Source organism: Monodon monoceros, unplaced genomic scaffold, assembly GCF_005190385.1.
Source record: "Monodon monoceros isolate NGI ecotype Baffin Bay Population unplaced genomic scaffold, NGI_Narwhal_1 Super_Scaffold_16, whole genome shotgun sequence".
Classification (NCBI taxonomy): Eukaryota; Metazoa; Chordata; class Mammalia; order Artiodactyla; family Monodontidae; genus Monodon; species Monodon monoceros.
In genome coordinates, this window is record NW_021703772.1 from 96,522,862 (window position 1) to 96,544,570 (window position 21,709).

At 40.5% G+C, this 21,709-nt stretch overlaps 1 protein-coding gene across 12 annotated transcripts in view; it reads left to right on the forward strand.

The window, feature by feature from the left end:
- NCKAP5 (NCK associated protein 5) overlaps window positions 1-21,709 on the forward strand; it is a 1,052,051-nt gene that overhangs the window by 743,685 nt on the left and 286,657 nt on the right. For all 12 annotated transcript variants that reach the window (XR_003793798.1, XM_029224397.1, XM_029224398.1 and 9 more), the window contains one exon: window positions 17,204-17,353. Coding sequence is in view for 11 of the 12 variants with exons in the window: in XM_029224397.1 (XP_029080230.1) it covers window positions 17,204-17,353 (150 nt within the window). In the remaining variant the exon portion in view is untranslated. The remainder of the gene's footprint in view (window positions 1-17,203; window positions 17,354-21,709) is intronic.

Genomic DNA, 21,709 nt, shown 5'->3' on the forward strand with positions numbered 1-21,709 from the left:
TGTGTGTTTATGTTTTGAACTAATTGAATCATCATTAACTATGGAAATGGCTGTGGTTTGTTAAACCTGTTGTGCTAATAGTCATCTGAGGCCAGATCTGACATCTCTGATAAAATCGTCCACTCCCTGGAGAAATGGCCAGGGAACCTGGGGACAGATGCTGTCAGCAGCATGGCTCATGGTTGGATAAAGAGCACAGATTCTCAGGTAGAATTAGCAGTAAGGCTAAATCTATGGGTGCATGGGAAAGTCCAAGAGAAGTAACTGGGTCCGCGGAAAGAGCATGACACTTGAAATTACACTGTAATTAAATTCTGGCTCTGCCACTACCTGGTAACAGGATGCCTCGTAACCTATTGGAGCCTGTTTTCTTGTCTGTAAAGGGTGCCCAGAATATTTGTCCTATGTCCCCATGGCTGTGAGTGTGTTAAAGGGTATATGAGGTGTTTTGGTTTAACTCTGAGGTGTTACACAAATATTAGGTGCTATTTATCATGTCTTTTGTGTTCTGGAAAGAGCTTAATGTTTCAGGCTAACACTACCAAAGTCTCTTCCTTATGTGATCAGTCCTAAATTATAGAGTTTTACATTTTTAGTACGAATTAGTAGGTGGATTTAACACACGGCTGGATATCCAGAATGAAAAACAAATTGTTCTAACTTCTTTGACTGACTAGCTTTCCAAAGTCGGATAGTTGGTTGTCTCTTCATATTCCCATGGTTTCATTTTGCCATCTTCAAGTTAGAAAGCCACGTGTACTTGAGGTGGGTCCCTTCCCTTCCTTTCCCTTCCCTTCCCCTTTCTTCCCCTCCCCCTGCCCCATCCCACCCTCCCTCCCTCCCTCCTTCCCTCCCTCCCTCCCTCCCTCCCTCCCTTCCTTCCTTCCTTCCTTCCTTCCTTCCTTCCTTCCTTCCTTTTCAGTGTTAAAAGATAAGGGCAGTCTCTGTCAGAAAAAGAATGAATGAGCTAGAACCCAGTATAACTATTATTATCAGACATGCAGTGTTTCTATATGCTGGCTTTGTGTTGGCCATCAGAATTCAAAATAATAAAAATAGAGAGATGAGTGAATTTTATTTTTTTTAAAGCCTTGCAACCAGAAGATACTTAAAATTATTCCTCCCATAAGCTCTTTTCACAGACAGGACTCATGTTGGGCATGATTTCCTATGAGTGTTACAAGTGTCTTTCACTAAATTCCAATTCTAATGTTGCTTACCAGGCCTTTCCCTTCTTACAGGCAGGGAATGAAATGTGCTAAATGCAAAGGTTAGATTAGGTGGCATCTATCGGAGGGCCCAAGAGAAGTACACAGAAAAAAAAAAAAAGTGTTTTTTGTTTCTTTTTTTTTTTTTTCCCAAGGAAGACAGACAGACAGACTCTCTGGAAAAGAAGCACAAAGATTTTGTTATACAAGATATCTTCTAGGCAGCTCTAACCTTAATGGCATTCTGTATTTACATTCCTAAATTTCAGCAGTGTTTAAATACTTATTCTTCTAAATTGAGTTTTTACAGATGATCAAAATTGTAGACATTTAAAGCTAGAAGGGACCTTTGAGTTAATCTATTTCTGTGCATTCTATTCAAAGATGAGGAAATTGAGGGACAGAGAAGTTATGTGACTTGCCTAGAATCACACAGCTGGTTAGTGGCAGAGCTAGGACTGGAATGTAGATTTCTTATTTCTACTTGTTCTAAAACTAAAATGGGTCTCTGTTCCCACCCTGGATAAGAATAGGTCACAGTGAGATGGAACTTGATGGACCTCAGGAAACATGTGAGGCTGACCCTCCTTGTAGCCTATCAAATGAAAGGCCAAAGTATGTCCACATGTGACACACACTGCCTTTTCCCTTTGCCCAAATTTGTGTTCTTTAATTATCCTCCCGGTCCTGGGCTCAGACCTAGTGTCACTCCCCCAGTGATGGGGTTGAAGATGGCAGGGCCACCATGTTGAGGCCAAGCGTATGCACCAGGCAACCACACACATGTGGTGGGACTGAAAGAAGGGTGGGGAAGGCAATAAACTTCTTTTATTACTTTTTTGTATTATAGAAATTATGAGCTCATTGTCACAACCAGTTGTCAGTTTTCTACCTCATTTAGGACACTGGTGGACAGATTTCTCTCTATTGTTTATAAAAACAATGGGCAAGCAAGCATTATTTTTAAATTAGGAAGACTTTCCAGGCAGGGAAGTTGTTTTCCTCCCATACTGGACACACACAACCTCTCTTTGAACCTTATTGTCAGTGACTGTGGAAGCCATTGAAAGTAGTTACACGCTATTAATGCCATCTGCTTCTGTGAAAAGGAACCAATATAACGTGGTGGGCACTGGAGTCTCCGAACTCAAAATAGAAATTTCCCAAGGGTTGCTCATCACACTAATACAGAGTAGTTTCTATGGTAGGTCAACATCTGACATCTATTACTGAAGAAGGATTTAGCAATTTATGGGTGAATATGCCCAGTTTCCCTGGCTTACACCTTCTGTCCCAGTATACTATTCATAGCTACAACAGCCTTTACTCTCCAGTAGGTATTAGTTTAGATGATTAATTATATGTTCATTCTACATTCTATGTTAATCACAAGAATTAAATCAAATGGGCAACCTCAAAAGTTTATCTGAAGTAAAAATGACTTGTGTTCTATATCGGAGCATCTTTGTCTAGAGGCTCTTAAACTTTGGCATAGGTTAGAATTACCTGGGGTGCTCTCTAAAATTACAGATGCCTGACCCCACTCCTAGGTATTGTGATTCACTGAAGCCAGAGTCGGCCAAGGTATCTGCGTTTTAAACAAGCAACACTTCTTTCCTCCCCTTACCCCATGAGCTGCTGCCAGTGGCTGTCGGCCCACTCCCTGAACAATAGTGACCTAAGAAAATATTAGTTGTCATTGTTGGAGTAACTGCATACTAAAGAATCAAAATCACAAGATAATTTACAAACTCTGAGGTCTCGTTTCGTGAGATTGTCGCTTTAATCATGGTTCAGTCAACTCGTGCTTAGACTATTGCAGTAGCATCTTACTTTCCCCACATCTATGTTAACCTCCCTCCATTCCACCCTCCACACTGCACCAGAGAGCTCTTTCGGAATACAGATCCTACCATGTCAACCCCCTCCCACCTACACACACACACAGACACAAATAGTCAATGGCCATTAGAGTTAAGGCAGTATTCCTTGACTTGTGGCCTGGCCCCATTAGCCCATCCAGCCTCACTTTCCTCTCCAGCTATACATACACTTTCCTCCCCAGCTATACATACACTTTCCTCCCCAGCTATTCAGACTCTTTTTGAATTGCCCTCCCATCCTTCCACCTCAAGGTCACTTCCTGGTTGACCTCATGGTGGTAACCACGGGCATTTGCTTTCCTGACTTCTCTTGCATCCCTCTAGTATTGATTTTTGAAGCCCCTGGAAACTCTTCTTCGCAACACACATCACAGTACTGTTTTACATTTGCTGGTGACATATTGATTACTGTCTCCTTCCACAAGACTGTAAGCTCTATAAGAACAGGCTCCACATGTGTTTTTATTCACCCTTGTACCCCTGGCATCTTCCACAGTGCCTGGCACTCAGGAGCTGCTCAGTACGTATTTGTTGGATGGGTGCATTAACGAATTAGTTACGAAGTAAGGTGACCGCTTGAAACCTTTCCTGAATCCCACTGTGCTGGGCTGGGGGAAGCTGATGACCAGAAGATGAATAAGAAACATTTTGGGAAAGGGTCTTATCACTTTCCTGCATCATGTTTTTGACTGAACAGTAGCTGTCCATCAGTGAGGGGCTATCCTGCCTGCTCTTTGGAGTAACTGAACCCCCTGGACTGTCATCTGTCTGAGCTGAACTGATGCAACCCAGAGCTTTGTGTTGATCGGTATTATTATACATAGGCCTGATGATGCTGACTACTTGAGAACAAAAGATGAGGGCTCCCCCAAAGGTGAATCATTGCCCTGGTAACCACCTAGAGAAACTTATAGCTCCAAGGATTGCTTTATGTACTGACAAGGCAAAGTTTGATTTAAACCCTTGGATACTAACTGAACTTCTAATCTCTAGCTTCCTGCATACTGGCTGGTATTTGTTGAGGGCAACAAGCTTATGGTCTCAACCATATATGAAAGTTGTGGGGAGTGAAAGTTGTTTGTGTGGTGGCCTCACTCTTACAGAACTCACTGTTGATTAAAGTCCATAAAGAACTGAAACATGAAAACAGGTCATCTCTGGAATCAACTTATTCTTGTCACAGTTTGGCATCCTCAGGAGTGGACTTGGCTCGTTTCTCTCTTAGAGGTTTATATGAAGAATATATTTTATTTAAAATCGTATATTTCTGAGCTCTCTTGCTCTCTTTTTACTAGGTAAATCACCAGTGATCCATTAGCAAAGGAACTAAAATTTCTGATTGAAATGGGTTATTTATGTGTAGACAGAATACGTATGCTTAATTTTTGAATATATGAGCATGCTTTTTGAGTATAATATAAATTCAGCAGGTGTCCTTTCTGAAATCCACAGTAGTGATCCGTCAGTAGGGTGTAGCCATATTTCCAGCTCTTCCAAATCTCCGTTTCCCTTCTACCTCTTTGTTTCCACTTATTTTCCTCTTTTGCTCATCTACTTACTTAAAATATGTCCTTTCCGTTTGTCCTCTTTCTCAATATTACATTATACTCTAACGCTCTCATTGGTAAGTGATTATAAAGAGACAAGAGTAAAGAAAAGGATAAGATGGATAACTCTACAGTACTTACTGGATTTGTTTTAGGGCATTTTAGAATTAGAACACAATGAAATGTGCCTTCAGGTCAATGACTAGCCTGAGCAGTGTACAGATATGGCTTTCTTTCCTGGGCAGTGTCCCTTCAGAGCAGTCACGAGCCTCCTCTCCACCTGTCGAGGACATTGGTGGCACCCTGCGCATACCTCAGGACCATCGAGAGTGCCCCCGCGATTTCTAGCTCTCAGTGTCTGTGTTGAAGGGCACTTTTATGTGAGAAGTATTTTTTAAAAACCTCACCGCCTGTGGCAGGCTAGAAACTGACACCCCAGGAGCTGCCCCCAATTATTGATTCTTACAGGTCGGTGCATAAATGTCCCAATGCCTTGGCCCCTGGGGTGGGATGATTCTGAGGCCTGTGTTCTGCCCCATCTCCCTGAGATTCCCGTGGACTTCACTTCAGTTGCTTACTACTGCGCTCTTCAGTGGCTCCCTTCTCTGAGTCAATTCCTTACTCCTGTTTTCTGCACTCCTCAAATGAACTACATGCACTCGACTCTTGGTTCTTTAAGAACCCAAGCTAGACGCTAACTAATGATTTAGCAATACTAACTGGGCAATTAAGCTGTGAAGTCATATTTTGCAGGGAACCACATTCAAAAAGCCTTGACTTTTCCATCAAAGCCCTTCATCCTCTGCCTTCCCTGCTTGGGAGACCCCTTCCTACCTTCATTGCCACCTTTGCTGCCATCTCTGGTGCTACCTGTTCTCTTTAGTTCTTCAAACAACTCAGGTTTCTGTATCTCGAAAACAAGACTTCCACTTGTCTCTTCAGTGCCCTTTGGCTGTAGTTCTTTATATTTCCTTCCCTTCGCTGCCACTCTTTCAAATAAGCATCTAAGAAAATTACTTCTATTTTCTCTTTTCACTTTTCGCATAACCACTGACAGTTTGGGTATCACCATCACACTTGAGTCAAATAGCTCTCAAGTCCCCACTAACAACCTTCTTTTTACAAAATGTAGAGGTCCTTTTCGTGTTCTCTTGTCATTTCTGTTACCATTGAGCATATTGATAACATTTCCTTCCTGAAAATTGTGTCTTGAGTAATTCAATTCTTAGAACCTTAATATTGCAAGGGACATTTAGTCCAACCATGACATTTTACATCTGGGGGAAACTGAGGACTGAAAAGGTCTATTGATTTGCCCAGCAAGGAGCAAAAGTGCACCTGACCTACCATCCAGTGTGAGAACTGCTTTTGGTAAGTCCTTATTCCATACTTTCAGAGTATTCATAATTTTTATTCCTTCTGATAGAAAACCCTCCCAGCTGGTCTCCTGGCTCCTTCCCTACTCAGCCCACTCTCCATTGTAACAGTCAGGATGCTGTTTCTAAAATGTACATCATAACCTATCGCTCCCCTACTTAGCCTCCAATTCCTCTTTACTTAAAATAGAGCCCCAAGCCCTTTCCATGCCTTGCAAGACCCCCCTATGGTCCAGCTCTCTCTCTGACCTCATTTCCTGCTGTTCTTGCTCTTAGAGTCCCTATATGCTCCTTCACACGTACTCTCCCTCAGCTGGTCAGCAGGGCAGGCTTAGCACTGCCACTCAGTACTTGCTTTATTATTTCTTCTGTTTGGAATGTTTTTGTCCCAGACCATTGCATGGCTGCTTCCTTCCCATTCCCATTATGTGGTCTCAGCTTAAATGGCCACCTCGTCAGACGTGCCTTACACCAATGTCACATCTCATACTGTCCGTAAACATACCACTGGTTACGATTATATAACTTACTGATTTGACTTGGAGTTTGTCATGTTTCCCACAGTTAGAATACACATTCATAGAGTACAGGAACTTTGTCTTGTTTGCCATACCTCCAGCACCTAGACCATCGAATGGCCAATAGTTTGCATCTGATAAACATTTGTAGGATAAATAAATGAATTAATGAATGATATCTGAATGTTTCTTTCTCATTTCCAAGAACCCTTTCTTTTACTCTCCAATTCTATTACTCAACTACCTCTCAGTGTTTCTTGCAATAGAATCAAACTGGTTTCCTCATGAACCAATAAGGACAAAATGTATTCCTCACGGGGGCCTTTGTTACAGTTTTCTCTTTGACCAAAAATCCCCTCCTATGCCTCTCTAACCATTCAAGTGGAATCACTCCACCAAAACATAAGTCATGTTCCATTTCCACGAAATTACACCTCCCAGTCATCACTGATCACCCTTTCTTCAATTATGTAAAGTGACCCTTACATTTTATGTAACCTAAACACTCATATATAATCTATACTATCTTGAATTGCGTCCAGTTCCTTCATATAATAATATTCAGGCACTGTGCCTAGACAGTGGCATGTGCATGTGTGCATAAGTACTGCCTATCCTCATTACTTTCGGACTTTGTGAAGTCACTCCCTAAAATTAATTTGCAATCCCGAAATCAAGCCCTGCAGAGCTTTCATGGTCATTCGTGGACATTCACAGAGGAGTGAAAACTTTAAGTCATCCGACACCTGTGTTCCGAGCTTAGGTCAACCAAAGCAACGCCCCGCCTTCTTTTTTAAGCTCTTCTACTGGAAATGTGTCCTTTTTGCGCTCTATTTAAGTGACACTTTTTTACGTTCTATGCTTTTAGTGAGCGGTCTTGCTGTTGAAGGTGGCCCCCATGCATAGTGTGAAGTGCTGTCTAGTGTTCCTAAGTGCAGGCGGTCTGTGTTGTGCCTTGTGGAGAAAATGGGTGTTAGAGAAGCTTTGTTCAAGCATGAGTTATAGTGCCGTGGGCGGTTAGTTCAGTGCTAATTAATCAACAGTATATATTAAACAAGGTGTCTTTAAATAGAAACACTCATAAAACAAGATTATGTGTTGATTAATGATGAAACTGTTGCAACCAGAGGCCTCCAGAAACCTAACCCTATACTTCCCCTAGGAACAATGATTCAGTATTTGTTAATCCAGTGCTCATGACAACTTTATAGAACACACCGTGAATAATGAGAATTGACTGCAGATGTGAGTATATTATATATGTGGCTGTTAGCCTCACTTAGGGATTTAGGACACAAAGAACCCAAGAGTTACTGAAATTAGGTAGTTTAGCCAAGATTATTTGCCAAGCTGGTAAATGGTAGACCTGGAATCCGGTTGCTCTTTCCAAAGGCTTTTGGCTTTCAGTTGATGACACCAGTGGCTCTTCTTGGTTTGTTTGATTTAATTAGCTACAGGATCCTAATTATTTCAGGATCTATATATATACAAAAATAGAGGTAAATGATATTGTTTTAGCATCTTCATTGGAGTATAATTGCTTTACAGTGGTGTGTTAGTTTCTGCTGTATAACAAAGTGAATCAGCTATAAGTATACATATATCCCCATATCCCCTCCCTTTTGCGTCTCCCTCCAACCCACCAATCCCACCCCTCTAGGTGCTCACAAAGCACCGAGCTGATCTCCCTGTGCTATGCGGCCGCTTCCCACTAGCTATCTGTTTTACGTTTGGTAGTGTATATATGTCCATGCCACTCGCTCACTTCATCCCAGCTTCCCCTTCCCCCTCCCATTCTCTACATCTGCGTCTTTATTGCTGTCCTGCTCCTAGGTTCTTCAGAACCACTTTTTTTTGCTTTTTTTAGATTCCATATATATGTGTTAGCATAGGGTATTTGTTTTACTCTTTCTGACTTACTTCACTCTGTATGACAGACTCTAGGTCCATACGCCTCACTACAAGTAAGTCAATTTCATTTCTTTTTGTGGCTGAGTAATATTCCACTGTATATATGTGCCACATCTTCTTTATCCATTCATCTGTCGATGGACACTTAGGTTGCTTCCATGTCCTGGCTATTGTAAATAGTGCTGCAGTCAATATTGTGGTACATGGCTCTTTTTGAATTATGATTTTCTCCAGGTATATGCCCAGTAGTGAGATTGCTGGGTCGTGTGGTAGTTCTATTTTTAGTTTTTTAAGGAACCTCCATAGTGGCTGTATCAATTTACGTCCCCACCAACAGTGCAAGAGTGTTCCCTTTTCTCCACACCCTCTCCAGCATTTACTGTTAGTCGGTTTTTTGATGATGGCCATTCTGACTGGTGTGAGGTGATACCTCATTGTAGTTTTGATTTGCATTTCTCTAATGATTAGTGATGTTGAGCATCCTTTCATGTGTTTGTTGGCAATCTGTATATCTTCTTTGGAGAAATGTCTATTTAGGTCTTCTGCCCATTTTGGATTGGGTTGTATGTTTTTTTGATACTGAGCTGCTGGTATATTTTGGAGATTAATCCTTTGTCAGTTGCTTCATTTGCAAATATTTTCTCCCATTCTGAGGGTCATCTTTTCATCTTGTTTATGGTTTCCTTTGCTGTGCAAAAGCTTTTAAGTTTCATTACGTCTCATTTGTTTATTTTTGTTTTTATTTGCATTTCTCTAGGAGGTGGGTCAAAAAGGATCTTGCTGTGATTTATGTCATAGAGTGTTCTGCCTATGTTTTCCCCTAAGAGTTTGATAGTGTCTGGCCTTACATTTAGGTCTTTAATTCACTTTGAGTTTATTTTTCTGTATGGTTGTAGGGAGTGTTCTAATTTCATTCTTTTACATGTAGCTGTCCAGGTTTCCCAGCACCACTTATTGAAGAGGCTGTCTTTTCTCCATTGTATATTCTTGCCTCTTTTATCAAAGATAAGGTGACCATATGTGCGAGGGATTATCTCTGGGCTTTCTATCCTGTTCCATTGATCTATATTTCTGTTTTTGTGCCAGCACCATACTGTCTTGATTACTGTAGCTTTGTAGCATAGTCTGACGTCTGGGAGACTGATGCCTCCAGCTCTGTTTTTCTTTCTCAAGATTGCTCTGGCTATTCTGAGTCTTTTGTGTTTCATACAGTTTTTTTTTGTTTTTTTTTTGCGGTATGCAGGCCTCTCACTGTTGTGGCCTCTCCCATTGCGGAGCACAGGCTCCGGATGCGCAGGCTCAGCAGCCATGGCTCACGGGCCTAGCCGCTCCGCGGCATGTGGGATCTTCCCGGACCGGGGCACGAACCCGTGTCCCCTGCATCGGCAGGCGGACTCTCAAACACTGTGCCACCAGGGAAGCCCCATACAGATTTTTTGGAAATTTTTTGTTCTCGTTCTGTGAAAAATGCCATTGGTAGTTTGATGGGGATTGCATTGAATCTGTAGATGGCTTTGGGAAGTATAGTCATTTTCACAATGTTGATTCTTCCAATCCAAATACATGGTATATCTTTCCATGTGTTTGTATCATCTTTAATTTCTTTCATCAGTGTCTTATAGTTTTCTGCATACAGGTCTTTTGTCTCCTTAGGTAGGTTGATTACTAGGTATTTTATTCTTTTTGTTGCAATGGTAAATGGGAGTGTTTCCTTAATTTCTGTTTCAGATTTTTCATCATTAGTGTATAGGAATGCAAGAGATTTCTGTGCATTAATTTTGTATCCTGCTACTTTACCAAATTCATTGATTAGTTCTAGTAGTTTTCTGGTAGCTTCTTTAGGATTCTCTGTGTATAGTGTCATGTCATCTGCAAACACGGACAGCTTTACTTCTTTTCCGATTTGGATTCCTTTTATTTCTTTTTCTTCTCTAATTGCTGTAGCTAAATCTTCCAAAACTTGTTGAATAATAGTGGTGAGAGTGGGCAACCTTGTCTTGTTCCTGATCTTAGTGGAAATGGTTTCAGTTTTTCACCATTGAGAATGATGTTGGCTGTGGGTTTGTCATATATGGGCTTTATTATGTTGAGTAAGTTCCCTCTATGCCTACTTTCTCGAGGGTTTTTATCATAAATGGGTGTTGAATTTTGTCAAAAGCTTTTTCTGCATCTATTGAGATTATCACATGGTTTTTATCCTTCAGTTTGTTAATATGTTTTATCACATTGATTGATTTGCATATATTGAAGAATCCTTGCATTCCTGGGATAAACCCCACTTGATCATGGTGTATGATCCTTTTAATGTGCTATTGGACTCTGTTTGCTAGTATTTTGTTGAGTAGTTTTGCATCTATGCTCATCAGTGATATTGGCCTGTTGTTTTCTTTCTTTGTAACATCTTTGTCTGGTTTTGTTATTAGGGTGATGGTGGCCTCATAGAATGTGTTTGGGAGAGTTCATCCCTCTGCTATATTTTGGAAGAGTTTGAGAAGGATAGGTGTTAGCTCTTCCCTAAATGTTTGATAGAATTCGCCTGTGAAGCCATCTGGTCCTGGGCTTTTGTTGGTTGGAAGATTTTTAATCACAGTCTCAATTTCAGTGCTTGTGATTGGTCTGTTTATATTTTGTATTTTTCCTGGTTCAGTCTCGGAAGGTTGTGCTTTTCTAAGAATTTGTCCATTTCTTCCAGGTTGTCCATTTTATTGGCATATAATTGCTTGTAATAGTCTCTCATGATCCTTTGTATTTCTGCAGTGTCAGTTGTTACTCCTTTTTCATTCTAATTCTGTTGATTTGAGTCTTCTCCCTTTTTGCTTGATGAGTCTAGCTAATGGTTTATCAATTTTGTTTATCTCCTCAAAAAACCAGCTTTTAGTTTTATTGATCTTTCCTATCGTTTCCTTCTTTCTTTTTCATTTATTTCCAATCTCGTCTTTGTGATTTCTTTCCTTCTGCTAAATTTGGGGGTTTTTGTTCTTCTTTCTCTAATTGCATTAGATGTAAGTTTAGGTTGTTTATTTGAGATGTTTCTTGTTTCTTGAGGTAGGATTGTATTGCTATAAACTTCTGACTTAGAACTGCTTTTGCTGCGTCCCATGGGTTTTGGGTCGTCCTGTCTCCATTGTCATTTGTTTCTAGGTAGTTTTTGATTTCCTCTTTGTTTTCTTCAGTGATCCCTTGGTTATTTAGTAGTGTATTGTTTATTTTCCATGTGTTTTTATTTTTTTACAGTTTCTTTCCTGTAATTGACATCTAGTCTCATAGTGTGTGGTTGGAAAAGTTACTTGGTATGACTTCAGTTTTCTTAAATTTACCAAGGCTTGATTTGTGACCCAATATATAATTTATCCTGGAGAATATTCCATGACCACTTGAGAAGAAAGTGTATTCTGTTGTTTTTGGATGGAATGTCCTATAAATATCAGTTAAGTCCATCTTGTTTAATGTATCATTTAAAGCTCGTTTTTCCTTATTTTTTTTCATTTTGGATGATCTGTCCATTGGTGAAAGTGGGGTGTTAAAGTCCCCTACTCTGATTGTGTTACTGTCAATTGCCCCTTTTATGGCTGTTAGCATTTGCCTTATGTATTGAGGTGCTCCTATTTTGGGTGCATAAATATTTACCATTGTTATATCTTCTTCTTGGATTGATCCCTTGATCATTATGTAGTGTCCTTCTTTGTCTCTTGTAACATTCTTTATTTTAAAGTCTATTTTGTCTGATATGAGAATTGCTACCCCAGCTTTCTTTTGATTTCCATTTGCATGGAATATCTTTTTCCATCCCCTCACTTTCAGGCTGTATGTGTCCCTGGTCTGAAGTGGGTCTCTTATAGACAGCATATATACAGGTCTTGATTTTGTTTCCATTCAACCAGTCTGTGTCTTTGGTTGGAGCATTTAATCCATTTACATTTAACGTATTTATCAATATGTATGTTCCTGATACCATTTTCTTAATTGTTTTGGGTTTGTTATTGTAGGGCTTTTCCTCCTCTTTTGTTTCCTGCCTAGAGAAGTTCCTTTAGCATTTCTTGTAAAGCTGGTTTGGTGTTGCTGAATTCTCTTAACTTTTACTTGTCTGTAAAGGTTTTGATTTCTCTGTCAAATCTGAATGAGATCCTTGCTGGGTAGAGTAATCTTGGTTGTAGGTTTTTCCCTTTCTTCACTTAAATATGTCCTGCTACTTCCTTCTGGCTTGCAGAGCTTCTGCTGAAAGATCAGCTGTTAACCCTATGGAGATTCCCTGGTATGTTATTCGTTGCTTTTCCCTTGCTGCTTTTAATATTTTGTCTTTTGTTGTTGATAGTTTGATTAATATGTGTCTTGACGTGTTTCTCATCGGATTTATCCTATATGGGACTCTCTGCACTTCCTGGACTTCATTGATTATTTCCTTTCCCATACTAGGGAAGTTTTCAACTATAATCTCTTCAAATATTTTCTCAGACCCTTTCTTTTTTTCTTCTTCTTCTGCGACCCCTGTAATTTGAATGTTGTTGCATTTAATGTTGTCCCAGAGGTCTCTGAGACTGTCCTCAATTCTTTTCATTCTTTTTTCTTTATTCTGCTCTGCCGTAGTTATTTCCATTATTTTATCTTCCAGGCCACTTATCTGTTCTTCTGCCTTAGTTATTCTGCTATTGATTCCTTCTAGAGAATTTTATATTTCATTTATTGTGTTATTCATCATTGTTTGTTTGCTGTTTAGTTCTTCTAGGTCCTTGTTAAATGCTTCTTGAATTTTCTCCATTCTATTTCCAAGATTTTGAATCGTCTTTACTAACATTACTCTGAGTTCTTTTTAGGTAGACTGCCAATTTCCTCTTCATTTGTTTGGTCTAGTGTGTTTTTACCTTGCTCCTTAATCTGCTGTGTATTTCTCCATTTTCTCATTTTGCTTATCTCACTGTGTTTGGGGTCTCCTTTTCGCAGGCTGCAGGTTCATAGTTCCCGTTGTTTTTGGTGTCTGCCCACAGTGGCTAAGGTTGGTTCAGTGGGTTGTGTTAAGTTTCCTGGTGGAGAGGACTAGTGCCTGTGTTCTGGTGGATGAGGCTGGATCTTGTCTTTCTCGTGGGCAGGACTGCATCCGGTTTTGTGTTTGGGGACGTCTGTGACCTTATTATGATTTTAGGCAGCCTCTCTGCTAACGGGTGGGGTTGTGTTCCTGTTTTGCTAGTTGTTTGGCATAGGGTGTCTAGCACTGTAGCTTGCTGATCATTGAGTGGAGCTGGGTCTTAGTGTTGAGGTGGAGATCTCTGGGAGAGCTTTCGGCATTTGATATTACTTGGAGCCGGGAGGTCTCTGGTGGACCAGTGTCCTGAACTCGGTTCCCCCACCTCAGAGGCACAGGCCTGACACCCGGCCGGAGCACCACGACCCTGTCAGCCACATGGTTCAGAAGAAAAGGGAGAAAGAAAGAGAGAGAGAGAGAGAGAGGGAGAGAGAGAGAGAGGGAGGGATGGAGGGAGGGAGGGAAGGTGGGAGGGAGGAAGAAGGAACAGAAAATAGTTATTAAAATAAAAAATTTTTAAATATATTATTAAAAATTTTAAATGTTAATAAGAAAAAGAAAGAAGAGAGCAGCCAGACCTAAAAACAAATCCAGCAATAATAACAAGCACTAAAAACTATACAAAGACAAACAAACAAAAAAAAACGGACAGACGGAACCCTAGGACAAATTGTAAAAGCAAAGCTATACAGACGACATCACAGAAAGAAGCATACACATACACACTCAGGAAAAGAGAAAAAGGAAAAATATATATATTAAAAAAAAGGAATAGAGCAACCAAATCGATAAACAAATCTACCAGTGATAATAAGCTTTAAATACCAAACTAAGATAAACATAAAACCAGAAACAAATTAGATTCAGAAAGCAAACCCCAAGTCTATAGTTGCTCCTAAAGTCCACCACCTCAATTTTGGGGTGATTCGTTGTCTATTCAGGTATTTCACAGATGCAGGTACATCAAGTTGATTGTGGAGATTTAATCCGTGGCTCCTGAGGCTGCTGGGAGAGATTTCCCTTTCTCTTCTTTGTTCGCACAGCTCCCGGGGCTCAGCTTTGGATTTGGCCCCGCCTCTGCGTGTAGGTCGCCTGAGGGCGTCTGTTCTTCGCCCAGACAGGACGGGGTTAAAGGAGCCGCTGATTCGGGGGCTCTGGCTCACTCAGGCCGGGGGGAGAGAGGGGTGCGGATGCGGGGCGGGCCTGCGGCGGCAGAGGTCGGCGTGACGTTGCACCAGCCTGAGGTGCCGTGTGGTCTCCCGGGGAAGTTGTTCCTGGATCACGGGACCCTGGCAGTGGCAGGCTGCACAGGCTACAGTGAGGGGAGGTGTGGAGAGTGACCTGTGCTTGCACACAGGCTTTTTGGTGGCTGCGGAAGCAGCCTTAGCGTGTCATGTCTGTCTGTGGTGTCCGTGCTGATAGCTGCGACTCGAGCCTGTCTCTGGAGCTCATGTAGGCGGTGCTCTGAATCCCCTCTCCTCGCACACCCCGAAACAATGGTCTCTTGCCTCTTTGGCAGCTCCAGACTTTTTCTCGGACTCCCTCCCGGCTAGCCGTGCCTCACTAGCCCCTTTCAGGCTGTGTTCACGCAGCCAACCCCAGTCCTCTCCCTGCGCTCCGACTGAAGCCCGAGCCTCAGCCCCGCCCGCCCCGGCCGGTGAGTAGAGAAGCCTCTCGGGCTGGTGAGTGCCGGTCAGCACCGATCCTCTGTGCGGGAATCTCTGCGCTCTGCCCTCTGCACCCCTGTGGCTGCGCTCTCCGGCCCCAAAGCTCCCCCGCCACCCACAGTCTCCGCCCGCGAAGGGACTTCCTAGTGTGTGGAAACCTTTCCTCCTTCACAGCTCCCTCCCACTGGTGCAGGTCCCGTCCCTATTCTTCTGTCTCTGTTTATTCTTTTTTCTTTTGCCCTACCCAGGTACGTGGGGAGTTTCTTGCCTTTTGGGAGGTCTGAGGTCTTCTGCCAGCGTTCAGTAGGTGTTCTGTAGGAGTTGTTCCACTTGTAGATGTATTTTGATGTATTTGTGGGGAGGAAGGTGATCTCCATGTCTTACTCCTCCGCCATCTTGAAGGTCCCTCCCTAGGTGCTATTTTTTAAAAGCTTGCTTTACAGTCCCAAGTTAGTGTTTAATTACAGTGATCCCAAATCTTGAAAGAGAACTAGAAGGACCTCTTTATTTCAAAATTGTGTTGGTAACTTTGCCGATTTCAAGTTTCTTACCATGGAAATGAAAGTCTGTTGAGTGAACAAACCTTAAAGAATCAAAGCTGTAAAAATACAGTCATAACCTGGATATTTGTCCCAGCCTGAGGATCTGCACATTAAACTTGCTGAGCCTGAATCTGGGCTGAACTTGCACCTGCTGCAGAAGTGAACACACCTGTACATTGTATGTGGCCTTGCCCAGGCCTGATTTCATAAAGAGCTATCACCTGCCTAGTCAGTTGCACATTCTTATAAAGAAATGGAAACTTATCTTGAAATCTGTAGGAAACAGATTAACACCTGTTTGTCTGTACAGATTAACATGGGTCAAGTTTCTATGTAGTCTCCAGTGTTTTATATATCTATACATACACATATATACTTATATATGTGTACATATATGTTGACGTTTTTACTTCATATCTTATTTTCAAAAAATAAGTTAAATAATTTCAGGACTTCCAAAGTACTTTTGTGAACACAGTTTGAAAACCTGTTTTTTTTTCCCACTTACGCTATTCTTTTCTCAGTAGATTTTTTAAGTGCTTAAAGGTTAAGAATCATATTTTTCGTGCTTCTGTATTTGCAAATGATCTTAGTTTAATGGTAAATATAAAGAAGCCTCTCACCATTGATAATCCAGTTTAGCCCACATGGTTGCCAACCAGCTGTTTTTAATACAAAGATTTCTGCAGCATTGTGGTTAGAATTAAAAAGTGTGATGGAATGATGTCACCCGATTCTGCGGCACGGTATCTTGATGTATGTACAAAAGTGGATGAAATTTTATTTTCATGTGATAGGCTCTTGACATTTCTTTTTCCCTTGAAAACAAGAGCCAATTGTGAGGCTCAAATTAATACTTCTCAACTTCCAAAGAGCTGCCAGAGACAAGGTTGAGTGAGGAACCTCCAGCAAGCAGGGAGGGAAGACAAGATAACATTTTATGTCTGCCTCAAGGCTATAGTACAAATCCTGGAGTGTTAGAAAGGGGACTGTAGGGCCCTTAAGAGCCATGTTATTAGTGAGCCAAAGGAACTAAATGGTTTCAGCTTAGAATTCTGAAATCGTTATCATTTCAATATTTTGTGATATTTTCTTTTCCCTTAATTGAATGGTTGCATGTCCAGTGACTTTGATGATCTTATTATAGGAGCTAAGCTGTTCACAAGTCAAGGTATCAAGGTTGACTTATTTTTCCCCAGTTTAGAGCACAGCTGAATTTCATGCTGCATATAAAAATGGATTAACCACATGACTCCACCTGCCGTTTTTATGGGCTCGGTCACTTCTCCAACAGAGCAGAGGACATGTGCATTCAGTGGTGGCGACTCAATGACTTGTCCCACCAAGATTCATTAAAATTATCTACTGTGTTTACTAATATAAGCCCCACTCAGAATTTGTTTAGCAAAACCTTCTCTACCTCAGCCCTGGAAAGAATGCAGAAAGAGTAGGGAGGTTCCAAACTTCTCAACCTTAAACTCTTGCTTATTTTTCAGTGGAGATTATTGAAAACAACAATTCTTTCTTGCTTCAGGAAAAACTGTCAGAGGAAGAGAGAAAACACAAGGAAGCTTTGGAAGACCGTCACATGGTGGTAGATGAGGATTCAAGGAGTGAAGGCAGCAGTGCAGATGAGGGGAAAGAAAAGACCAGATGGCTGTTAGAAAGATTGAAGGCTCTAGAGGTAAGAAATGGAACCATTTTTACACGTTTACGGAAAAATAACCGTGTTCTGCTTCTTGTATTGGCCCCACTTTTGAGTAAATATAAATCTTCCTTTCTTAGTTCTCCCGGACTAATAGGATCTAGTGGCTCCCATTGGGATGCCTTTGTCAATGATGAGCACAGGGTTAAAATTTGTGACCCTGAAAGAGTCTTGGCCTAGTGAGTATGATTGTACTGCCTTAAAAAAGTGCATAGATCAGTAATTCATTTCACTTTCAGTTTGACCCTCAAACTGGATCAGTTTCCCGAAAATTGCAAGTTCCTTGAGGGAAGGGCTATGTGATATTTCGCTTTGTTTCCCAATGCCTAATGATCAAATAAGTGAACGAATAAACAAAATATTGAATACTACGTAAGGGCAATTGTAAGAAAAATAATTTTAAGCAGTAGAGCTATTTCTTCAAAAAACAAAAAAGCTTGTGCAGAAGTGCACCATGTAAGACATATAAAAATAGAGGTGAAGCTGAGCTAAGGGGTGCTTTAAGGAGGGTTTTCAACCACTGTAGTCCTCCAAAACAGTTGAAAACTCTGGTCTATTACTTAGTGGCATTTGACATCACTTAGAGTGTGAATTCCTGAATACTTATAGCAGTCCTCAAAGAGCATTTCAGTTATTAGTTCACATGCTGAAAGATCTAGCAAAGATGCCTTTTTCCATGAGTTGGCTTACCTACTTGCAATAAATGTTCTGTTTGCATATAGAACTGGGACGTAATCATTTTTAAGCAAGGACTATGGTAAGCCCACCTTTTCTTAAACTAGGCACAAGGGACCATCAGCCAGTATCTAAAAATATAGTTCTTCCATAGTGTCTATAGAATCCTGAAACTTCCTGCAGTAATGTGAAGAAATAAGACCTCGAGAGATCTTGTTTTCTGCAGTTGGTTTCTGCAATCCTGACCCTAACCCTAACCTACCACCTTGTCTGTAGGTGCATGCCATTTTTACTTAATTTCCTCAGCAATAGTGAAGCAAAATAAATAAGATTATGCACTTTGGAGTTGAATCTCAGTTCAATTCTTTTCTAGTTTTGAAACCTTAGGCAAATTAATTAGGCTCTCTGTGTGTCTGTTTCCTCAAATGCAAAACTGGGGATGATAATAGTAACTTTCCTTCCAGAGAAGTATCGAGGGTTAAGTGAGTTAATATTTGTGCAGCAGTGCCTGGCATATGGTCCTTTCTATCCTCCTACTCCAAGGCTCCTGCCTTTCCTTACATGATTTTCCCCCCATTTATCTGAATGCAGTGATTAATATAAGAAGTATGAATGAAAAACTTCAGGTGCTCTACACAGGAGTGACTTAAGTGCGTTATGTCACATATGGGGCAGAAGAGAGGTCAATTTAGGGAACCGCTGATGGTTCCTTTTCTGCAAAGGGCCAGGAATCACCCCTGTTTCCCCAAAGGTTCTCACACTTTTATCATTTTTAATATAATCACCACGAAAAGTGGGAAAGCCTTCTCAAGGGAAACCGAGGTGGTTGTCTGAGAGTTTTGAAAACTCATGGCTTTGTCTTGAGGTTGAATTAACCGGATTTAATAGTAGGAAGGAGTTGTTATTACAATTCATTTCCCTAGAACCGTAAACTTAAATTGTTAGTTTTGTTGATGATTGCGGTGCACATTGCTTTTAGTTCATCTAATTGTCACTGAGACAACTTTGTGAAGGACATTTTATTTAATCAAGCTAAAAGTATTTTAAAAATACCTTTGGCACCAAATGTTTCTTAAACCCTCACTGAGTAAATGAGAAGCACCATTTTTTTTTCCTTTCACAGAGATCTTTACACTTCAGGCAACAACTCTCGCCTCCAGCATCATTTGGATGCAATAGGTGATATCTCTAAATGCCATGAAGCCCGGCAATTTTAATTTACAAACATATTTTATTTCCTAAAGTAATGTCCTCTAGTCACAGTGTCATATCTTGTTCTGTAAAATTCTTTGCTCAATAGTAAATGAACTCTCTCTTTGCTCCCAAATCTCACTATTGTCTGCTTAAACAGATAATAAAAAGAAATCTATCACATATAGACATACCCCACATACACACACACTCATGCATCATCTGATTTTCATATGAATTTCATTTTACTTTATTTGATTTTTTTTAATTTACTATTTGTGTTTGTATAGAATCCTTTGCGTAAGTTAGCAATCACTGTGAGAAGATAGAGGGCTGCTTTTGACAGATCGTAATCACAGCTGGTCACAGACCCCCTACATAGATTTATACACTTTAACAAAATGCTCTTTTGCAAGATTGCAGGTGAATTAACCATAATGCTTCAAAATTATTTTGAATTTTGAATGTCATACAGCAAGATTTTAGAAAAACAAAACTATTTTCCATCCGTGTATTTTTGAAACAACATATTTGTGTACCTTAATCCCTTGGCCCCTGGTGTGGTAGGAGCAGAGAGGGATGGTTGTCAGGGTGATGGAAAACAGATTTCCTGAATTCCTGCTCCACAAACAGGTCCCAAGAAGGTGCAGAAAAGAAGCGACACAAATTTACTTTTAATATTATGTTCTTGATGAATATCACTATGTTATTCAAAACCAGCCTAGGGAGGAATGGATTGGGAGTTTGAGATTAGCAGTTGCAAACTATTATATATAGCATGGATAAACAACAAGGTCCTACTGTATAGCACAGAGAACTGTATTCAGTATCCTGTGATAAACCATAATGGAAAAGAATATGAAAAAGAATGTGCGTTTATATATATGTGTAACTGAATCACTTTGCCGTACAGAAATTAACACAACACTGTAAATCAATTGTACATGAATAAAATAAATTTTATTTTTTTAATATCTTTATTGGAGTATAATTGCCTTACAATATTGTGTTAGTTTCTGTAGTACAACAAAGTGAATCAGCTATACGTATACATATATCCCCATATCCCCTCCCTCTTGACGCTCCCTCCCACCCTCCCTATCTCACCCCTCTAGGTGGTCACAAAGCACGGAGCTCATCTCCCTGTGCTATGCGGCTTCTTCCCACTACCTGTCGGTTTTACATTTGGTAGTGTATATATGTCCATGCCACTCTCACTTCGTCCCAGCTTACCCTTCCTCCACTGTGTGCTCAAGTCCGTTCTCTACGTCCGCATTTTTATTCCTGCCCTGCCACTAGGTTCATCAGTACCGTTTTTTAGATTCCATATGTGTGTTAGCATGTGGTATTTGTTTTTCTCTTTCTGACTTACTTCACTCTGTATGACAGACCCTAGGTCCATCCGCCTCATTACAAATAATTCAATTTCGTTCCTTTTATGGCTGAGTAATATTCCATTGTATGTATGTGCACCATCTTCTTTATCCATTCATCTGTCGATGTACATTTAGGTTATTTCCGTGTCCTAGAAATTGTAAACAGTGCTTCAGTGAACATTGTGGTATATGCATCTTCTTTAATTATGGTTTTCTCAAGGTATATGCCCAGTAGTGGGATTGTTCTATTTTTAGTTTTTTAAGGAACCTCCATACTGTTCTCCATAGTGGGTGTATCAATTTACATTACAACCAGCAGTGCAGGAGGGTTGCCTTTTCTCCACACCCTCTCCGGCATTTATTGTTTGTAGATTTTTTGATGATGCCCATTCTGACCAGTGTGAGGGGATACCTCATTGTAGTTTTGATTTGCATTTCTCTAATGATTAGTGATGTTGAGCATTCTTTCATGTGTTTGCTGGAAATCTATATATCTTCTTTGGAGAAATGTCTCTTTAGGTCTTCCGCCCATTTTTGGATTGTGTTGTTTGTTTTTTGATATTGAGCTACATGAGCTGCTTGTATATTTTGGAGATTAATCCTTTGTCAGTTGCTTCATTTGCAAATATATTCTCCCATTCTAAGGGTCGTCTTTTCATCTTGTTTATGGTTTCCTTTGCTGTGCAAAAGCTTTTAAGTTTCATTAGGTCCCATTTGTTTATTTTTGCTTTTATTTGCATTTCTCTAGGAGGTGGGTCAAAAAGGATCTTGCTGTGATTTATGTCATACAGTGTTCTGCCTATGTTTTCCTCTAAGATTTTGATAGTGTCTGGCCTTACATTTAGGTCTTTAATCCATTTTGAGTTTATTTTTGTGTATGGTGTTAGGGAGTGTTCTAATTTCATTCTTTTACATGTAGCTGTCCAGTTTTCCCAGCACCATTTATTGAAGAGGCTGTCTTTTCTCCACTGTATATTCTTGCCTCCACTATCAAAGATAAGGTGACCATATGTACGTGGGTTTATCTCTGGGCTTTGTATCCTGTTCCATTGATCTATATTTCTGTTTTTGTGCCAGTACCATACTGTCTTGA